We start from the raw sequence: 8,866 nt of genomic DNA, 5'->3' as shown, positions 1-8,866 counted from the left end.
ATTGTTGAGTAAGTATGCAACCATCAGAAGTAAGCTAAAAATGGATGATCTAAGTTGAAAATATGACTGTCCTATAAAAAGTTGTCATTTGGTAATTCTCTGGTGAGCACTAGTAAGATACTAAAAAATTTTAACTAAAGAATTGAACTCAGAGGGACACCATAATGCCAAGTTCTTGAAATTAAAGTATAGTATGTGGTAATATATTGTTTAAACCAAAGTACTAGATTTCCATGTTAAATTTAATTTCTTAAATGGAAAAAAACTAAGTTGATAAACTAGGAAAAGGAGAAACTGATTTTCTATAAAATCTATATTATTGAAAAACATAAAGTTAGTTGATAAACTAGGAAAAGGAGAAACTTTGGTATATAATGATGAAAAAATGCATTCTTTGACAGGTAACCCTCTCTGGGTCTCACAAGTGTTGCATTATTCCTAAAATTCTTTGTTTCCAACCATTTCACAACTTCTCAAGTTTTTCTAGCAAGGGTATAGGATATCGATAAAATAAAATTTGCAATTTGTCAAAATCAAATGATGAATAATGTGAGGATTCAAGGGAAAGATCAAAAAGATGATTTAAGGCAGCGGTCTAAGGTGCAGATCAAAGTGCACAGAATTATTATAAAGCCTTTGTGAATGACTATGATTAAATCAAATCAGGTAATATCTCAGGGATCCTAACTGTTTGCTTTCCTTGTCATATGACTGAAAATAACAGACGGGTTTGGGTTCATACTATATTTGTGACAGTATGCACTGATAATTCTTCCCATTCTATGGCAGGTCCCTTACTGTGTCCCTTACTTAACTGGTGCAACTCAGATTTGCGACTTCGGATTGTTTTCTCATTGTTAGGTTACCCTACCATCCCATACAGAGTATTCCATCCATAGTAATTGTTTGCGTAATTGGCAGTGGGATATTAGAATCATGTATCATCTAGGCAGTAGTACTTGGTTTGCCTTCAGACCCTTTTATTTAAATTAAATATTAGGTAAATAAACTTTATTTCTGCAGTGCCTAGCAATGATTGGCACACATTCGAATACATGAAGTAGACGCAAGATACTAATTTCCTGTATTTAGTTATGATTAAGGGAGAAAAAGTACATTCCCAGCATAAGATTTGTGTCAGTCCTTTGCTTATTGGACTTTTCCCCTTCGGTAAGTTCATTTTGCGGGCAATTCCTAGAAAGTTGGCGGGGGAGGCGACCAGTGACACAAAGCAGCCAGCCCCCAGAGTTCAGGACCCTGAGAGGGTTCTGGAGGACCTACAGGTAGGGAGGGATATGTTTGTCTTGGAGGCGGTGGGAAAGAGCGCGAGCCAAGGCGCAGGTAGCCGCGCAGCCCTCCGGCTGCCGCTCGGGGCTTCGCCGAGCCTAGGGCAGGCGTAGCGCCACCTGCCCCAGGGGTGGCTCCGGGGCCCCGCCCGCGGGCCCGCCTCGCAGCACCCGGGAGCGCCTGGCCCGTGCGGGGCGGGGCTCCGCGGCGGCCCCGCCCCGCCGCCCCGCGGGTCACAATGTAGGGTTAGGGCGGCCGGCGGGCGGGGCTCTGCGGGGGAGGAGCCACCCGGCGGGGGCGGTGACGGCGGTTGGGGGAGGGGAGGGGAGGAGGAGTCGCGGAGGGAGGAGGACAGCGCCATTCCGGCCGGCCGCTCCCTCCGTCCCCTCGCTCCCTTCCCCGCAGTGGCCCAGGAGCCGCCGGCGAAGGAGCGCGCGAACCGCGTGACGCGGCCCGGCTTGCTCGCGCCCTCCCGCGCCCCGCCGCCCGCCGCCGGCCCATGGCCCGGGCCGCCGCGGACAAGCCGCGCTGAGGCGGGCCGCGCGGAGACGTGGGGCTGCCGCGGTGGCCCTCGCAGCCCGCGCCTCGCCGCCTGCCCGCGGTGCCGGTGCACGCCGGTCGCCATCGCCTTCGCGCCTGGCTGGTGGGGGCGCTGTCCACCCCAGCCGTCTGCGCCGCTCCCTGGAGTTCGGCGGAGCCCGGCTGCCAGGGCCGGCAGAGGCGCGAGGAGCCGGACGCCGCCGCCGCGGGGGCCATGACCGTGGAGCAGAACGTGCTGCAGCAGAGCGCGGCGCAGAAGGTGAGGCGAGCCCGTGAGCGCGGCCCCGCGCCTCCTTCCGACGTGCCGGCCTCTCCCGCCGCGGCCCGGCACTCCGGGGCCTCGCTGCCCGCAGCCGCCCGGGCCTTGGCTGCCCCTGGCTTTCCCCTCCACCACTCACCATCCCAACCCGTCGCTTTGGGGGGCCTCGCGCTTAGTCAGTGCCAAGCTGCGTGTAGGGAAGGGATGTAGTTTGCGGATTTCAATCCACTTCCTTCTGCCGATTGTTTTTCTGTAACAGACGGTGCCAGGTATTGAGTGAACCTCTCACATTCCTACAGTGCTCTCTATACGGCTTCTTAATTAAACTTTATTCTTCCCTACTTCTCTCTTTTTCTTTCTTTCTAAGAATATCAGTTGTCATCCTTTTTGAGCACAGTTTATATTTTGAAGGTGGTAGGATTCCAGGCCTGCTATTCTACAAAAAGATCACCAAAATTGAATTGTTTGCCCTTTTTTGGCAGGTACATTGATTGACCAGGTGAACTCTCAGTGTACAAGTAGAGGTTTTGGGTGGTTTTCTTTTCTTTTCTTGAATGTTGGAACTGTTTCTTAAGAAAGGAAACCTTTCTGGCTATGTTATTCCAGGAATCTTTTGTCCCCTAAGTTTGACCTTGTTCTGTCGTTCACCCTTTACTCTTGCATCAGTTACAAATTCAAATGGTCACTCACTTAAGCGAGAATTAAAAAAAAAAAGTGTTTACTGATGCATCAGATCTTTATAGTGAATAATGAGCTCATCTTGCTATTTTGGATTTAGCTTTCAGAATTTTAAGTGCACTATCATGGCTTGCACTATATCCTGAAGAGTAGTTGGCCTTGACTTATTTCCCATTCCTTTGAAAAGCGTCTTGGACAGTCGAGAAATATTGCCTTAGTTGTGTTGGAATTTTGGGGATAATTGGGCTTACTGTGAACGACCAAAGCTGTTTGGTTTATCTGGGTGAGTAATGAGTGCCCCACCCTGTTGTAATTTTGGTATACCGTAGTTGTATTTTACCTGTGTTTGACTTTACAAGGACTGTTGTACTAAAGTGAACTATTTATACACTCACATCTTGTTAAATTTTTGCATTGAGATTGTTTTTAGAATTTCATGATATTATAGAGGTAATTGAAGATAGTCAAGAATTTTGGAAAGCCAGGATAGTACATTGTTATTTTAGGCACTTTGGGAAAGTTGTTTTGAAGCGCATGTTAATTGATGTTACTGGTGAAGGAGAAGATGATTGCAGACTGCAATTTATTACAGTGAAATAATTCAAGATATGATGATGGGAGTTTTAAAACAGTTTACCTCCTAATCCTATTCCGTTTTGAAAACCTGAATGTTTAGTTTTTGATTGTTGAGTATGTGGTAAGAGTTAAGACTTAGGGCAGATCATGTGGTTATAATAGACTTTGTATCATTTTATTTTTAATAGTATTTCAGTGTTGAATATTAAAACTTGTTAGTTTCAAAGTGGGAAAAGTGGCTTATATTTTTCATATCTCTTTATGCTTGAACACTGGCAAGTTTTGCGATTTTTAAAAATTGTTTTGACTAAACAGCTTCTTTAACATAGTCAGATTACCTGACTTTCTTGCTTGGTTCAGAGGGGTATGCATGAAATTGTACAATCAAAAATCAAATTAATGAATGTGCTCTCGATTATCATGTCCAATTTCCTAGTTCAATGAGCCTATCCTCCCTCACAAAAGGAGTAGTCTTTAATTCAAAATATTACCACTGTGATGCTATTTTTAGTATGTATATATATGTGTATATGTGTTTTAGATTATTTTGTTTATACTGGGGTAATTTTTTAGATCAGTGTAACATTTTTATACTTCCATGAGGGTATTTTTGAAACACATATGTTTATTTTCCATGTCAATACACTATTTCTTTGTTACTCGTATTAGAACTATTAAAAATATTTATATGATTGTAAATGTTTGAAACTACCTCAAGTAAGTTAACAGATTTAAATACATCAAACGAGAAACTAGGAAGTAGACTTCAAGCCAGTAACTAGGAAGTGAACTTCATACTTTAGAAGAAACAAAAGTGAAACTGTTTTCACTAAGAAACTTTATGAATTATCAGTAAAAGCAGAGGTGTCTAGGGTATGTTGAATAGCCAAACTTTCAGTTAGTTTTCTGCTTTTTAAAAATTGTGTGTGTGCAGGCATGCTTGTATGTTTTAAGGAAATAGTTGCATTATGGTAGTTGGAACGGTTTCCCACATTTTCAAGATTTTTTTCTTTTAATGCAGAGGGATGTTAGATTAATAATGTTTTAAAAAATCAGAACAACCTAAAATTTTCGTATGTCTTTTATTTACCTAAAAGTAGTTGCCACTATGTAACATGAAAAGACAGGGGTTGTCTTTCCCGCTTTATGTGTTCTTTGCCTGATTGAGGATGTTTGGACAAGCCAATCATGACATGTGGTAACACCACAGAGGGCTGCTTTTCTGAGGTTTAGAATGTTAAGGTGAAGTGAAGTTGGCAGCATTATCAAGTACAGTTAAATCCTTTATTAGTTTGGTCTTGGATATGTACCTATAGCCATTGTGCTTGATATTTCACCCAAGTGTAGGATCCTTAGATCTGAAAAAATTGAAACAGATTCCAGTTCCAAATGAAGATTGTTTAGGGCAGCACTAGGAGGTTTCCTCCCAGGAACCAAGTCAACTTATAGATGAAGTGGGGGAGGTAAGTTTACAGAGAGTATCCTCCTGAGTTGAATAAAATATAAAATTCCTAAGGATACCTTGCCTATATTGTTTCACTGTAGTACTTAGAATTGTGTTTTGTACATATGTAAAACTTGGCAAATATTTGATCAGTGAAGTAAGGAGTGAATGGGTTCTAATAGAAATGCAAGTACAGTACTTACCTCAGTTTCCTCACTAAATCTTGAGATTTAAATATTGAGAAACAGTGAAAACTTGAAACTTCATTCATACTAGGAAAATCGGCAGTGGCAGTGAAGACAGGATGTGGGTTAGATCTAAATCACCTTTCTATGACCTTGTTGAAATCATTAAATACCTTTAAATCTTTTAAAGCCTTAAAGTTAGTATGATTAGATTTGAGTAACTACTTTAGATCTGGGGGTCACTGGATTTACACAAGCATTTCTTCTGTATAGGGAAGATAGAGTGTGGAGACAGTCAGCTTTCACTGTGTGAATAGTGGGCATTAGGTGGGAAGGATTTTTGAGATTAATCAAATTCAGTGTTAAAACAAAACTTGAAAAACAGTATTGACTGGGTGTGTTTCTTAGTTAAAATAACAGTGTATTTTAGATTATCATCAAAGGTTATAAAAGTATAAAAGAGTCATTCAACATTGAATAGTACTCAAAGGTTACATGAAAGAGATAATCTCTGAAGTAACTGGTTATATTGTTACTAGTATAACATGCAGAAAGGTACAGTTTCAGCTGTATATTTCTTTCTTATGCCTTCCCTTTCTCTTCTTACTTTTATTTTCTTTATATTACTAACACATAATTGCCCTTAATGAATTCTCATCAGTTCTCATAAATTTAAGAAATTTTCCAGTATGTCATTTTGATCTTTCTTATCATTATTCATTTTTTAAATTTTTTTTTATAGTTTAGCTAAGCTCATATAATACTATTAGGATTAATATTAGTTTCTGTTATTATTTAATCATAATATGGATATTTCTTTACACTGTATTCCCAAGTTTTCTAGACTTTTTGAAATCAGATTTAGATGTTGATTATCAAATGTCTTTTTTTCCCCTTCAAGGAATGATGTTGTATTTTATATCAATAAAATAGAACTATAATTCTAGATTAGCATGCATGACTATTGTGTAATAATTGAAAGGCATTGTGCTGAGTGTCTGAGAAATTTTTTTAATTTAATCTTCCCATTCGTCTGTGAAGTGAGCACTATTTTTACCCTTTCTTGTGTCATAGTTTACAGAATTAAAGAACATTTCAGCCCTAGTATATATTGAGAGTGGTACTGAAACTCTGGACATTAGAGTCACAGCCCTTACTCTAATCTGTATTGTTTCAACTATCCTTCAGTTTCTGATAAAACCCAGTTTAGTCTTGATGCCTTATTATTTTAGTATTTCCAAATTTAATATACTCAAATCTATCCTGAAATTGTGTGTGTGTGAGTTTGTGTGTGTTGTTTAATGAAATTGGTTTTAAGATTTACTTGTGTTTCATATGGGCTGTCAAGATAAAGAATCTTAAAAGGATTAGAAAGGTTTTTGTTTTGTTTTTGCTTTTGGGATTATTTAGTATAAGATTAGGTTGAAGTATTCAGAATTGGTTAATATTAAGTATGACTAAATTTAAACCTTTGTTACTTTGAAGATTTGATGAATCTTCAGGGCTGAGCTTATTTAGAGCAAATTTTAGACAAGCTTTCCAAATTTTGCTTTATTGTCTTTAAAATTTCTTATCTCTTTCAGAGTCAAATTTTAAAAAATGTTTTATAGTTCCAGAAAATCTAATCTGGAATTTTTCTTTTGTATTTCCATAATTATTGGTCTGTTTTCTTTTAAACAGAACTATACATGTTTATGTACAGCTATACCCTCTCTTATTCCTGTTTGTTTTGGTGTCAATAATGTTTGCCAGGTGGTGTTCTATTTTATTAGCCTTTCCAAAATCCAGTTCTCTGTTTGATCTTATCAGTTGTTTTGTTTTCTAACATTAATTTTGTTTTTTCTTATTTCATCCTTTTTGGTGTTTATTGTTTCTCTTATTATAGCTTGAATTCAGCATTTAGGGAGTTTATCATCATAGTTAACATTGAAAAGTCTTTTGGGCTGCAAATTTTCATCTAACTTCTTTGGCTTTTACTTTCTTTTTCATTATGTATAGGGCGATTTAAATTTTCTTTTTGGCTTAACTTTCAAGATGAAGTTTTTGAAATATTCCTTTTGTTGTTGACCTTCATTTTTGCTTCACTGTTTGGAGAATATGGTTTGTTATGGTTGTAGAAATTGATTAATGTTTTCTTAGGACCAAGTACATGTCCTTCTAATAAGCATATTAATGGAAAGGGCCTGCATTCTCTGAAACTTACAATTCTAAATATTTATGTATGAAGTAAACAGTGTTATTAGAATATTTCACATTTTCTTCCTGATCTTTTAATTTGAGAGATCTTGACAGAGAAATCTTGACATCTCTACTTTTAATGTGACCCACTTATTTCTCTTTGTATTTTTAATGGTTCTAACCCAAAATTGTATTTTTGTCTTTTAGAATTTCGCCATTCACATATGTGATATGATAAATTTAAACTTTACTTAGCATGTGATTTTCCTTTTTTTAGTCTTATTCTTCCATTCAGTTTTGATGGAATGGTCAAGTTCTCATTATATCACCACCCCTACCTATCCTTTTGCATTTTTAAAATTTCTGCTTTTTAAATTTTACATACTTTTTGCAAGTATAAAAATGAATAACTACTTTCCCTGTTCCCAGGTAAGACATCTTAGCATGTTTTTCTACTCCACTACTGCTTTTGTTGCAATAATATGGAGTCGTAGTTCTGTGATGAATTTTCTTAATTTTTTACAGATATATTATTGGCATAGCTTGTTTTTATAAATTAGCTATTTTAACAATTCTTTTTTTCCTTGTATTTTTAGTACTGTTTGATGGTTTGAGATTACTTGGCTTTTTTTTGGTTGTGTGATAAATGAACTGTAAGCTTATAAAATTTCCTCTTTGGTTTTAGAGTTCAGAAGTTTCTCTAGCATATATTGGTATCTGTTTTTTAGCAATTCTACATAGAAATTTTGACTTAAAAGTTTGGTATACTTTTTAGGAGATAGCTATATGTATATTTAAATTATTACTTCTACACTGTTCCTTTTTCTCTTCTTCTAAAATGGCATTATTTGAATTTTGGACACCATTCATCTTTCTTCCTTGCTTTAGATTTTTATAATTTTCTTCTCTCCATTTTTGCTCTATATGCTAGGATAATGTTTTAGTTTGATGGTCCATCCAGATTATTATATGTGTAATGCCAGTTTTATGTTTCCACCATAGGTGGTTAGATACTTTTTAATAATATTTATCCATTTTTAGTTGGTTCAAAATTGCACAGAATTGGATTAATTATAACAGGTTGTCTAATACTCTAATACTCAGTTTTTCATGCAGATAGGTTTTCATGAAAATGAATTTACTTACTAAATTGCTTATTTATAATAAGTATACATGAACCCACTAAAAACAAAAGCTAGAACTTGGATGTTAACTTGTATGTAACTGTTTTGTTTCTTCATCCCATCTCTTTCTTCTTTTCTTTTTTCTTTTCTTTTCTTTTTTCTTTTCTCTTTTCTCTCTCTCTCTTTTTTTTCCCTCTTTATTTCTTTTTTCTTTTTCTTCTTTCAGCATAGGGGATAGAATCTAGGGCCTTGAACATGTCAAGCAGGCATTCTACCACTGTGTTATATACACAGCTTTTTAATTTCATTTTGAGATAAGGTCTCACTAATTTGCTGAGACTGGTTCCCAACTTGCAGTGCCCCTGCTTCAGTGCCTCCCCAGCAGCTGGTTTTAACTGGCATGTGCTACCATATCTGGCTATCATCTCTCTACTTCCTTTTGAGATTGTCATTATCTTGAATCCTGTTTTCATTCTCCCTTTGATTTCTTAGTTATTATATGTAGATCAATTTCTAAAGGTATATATTTTTCATTCTAGATGTTTTAACTTCACCTTTAAAAGCTTCCCATCACAAAATCTAGAAGGTATACTTC

General features: G+C 37.4%; 1 protein-coding gene across 6 annotated transcripts in view; it reads left to right on the top strand.

The window, feature by feature from the left end:
- The first annotated feature begins 1,688 nt into the window (after nucleotides 1-1,688).
- USP25 (ubiquitin specific peptidase 25) overlaps nucleotides 1,689-8,866 on the top strand; it is a 143,555-nt gene continuing 136,377 nt past the window's right edge. For all 6 annotated transcript variants that reach the window (XM_079101219.1, XM_079101216.1, XM_079101215.1 and 3 more), the window contains exon 1: nucleotides 1,689-2,086. In XM_079101219.1, coding sequence (XP_078957345.1) covers nucleotides 2,042-2,086 — 45 coding nt within the window. In that variant the 5' untranslated portion in view covers nucleotides 1,689-2,041. The remainder of the gene's footprint in view (nucleotides 2,087-8,866) is intronic.

This window comes from Sciurus vulgaris (genome assembly GCF_902686455.1).
Source record: "Sciurus vulgaris genome assembly, chromosome: 10".
In the NCBI taxonomy this organism is placed as follows: Eukaryota; Metazoa; Chordata; class Mammalia; order Rodentia; family Sciuridae; genus Sciurus; species Sciurus vulgaris.
Note: the sequence above shows the minus strand (reverse complement) of the source record. Positions and strands in the feature narration are given on the sequence as shown.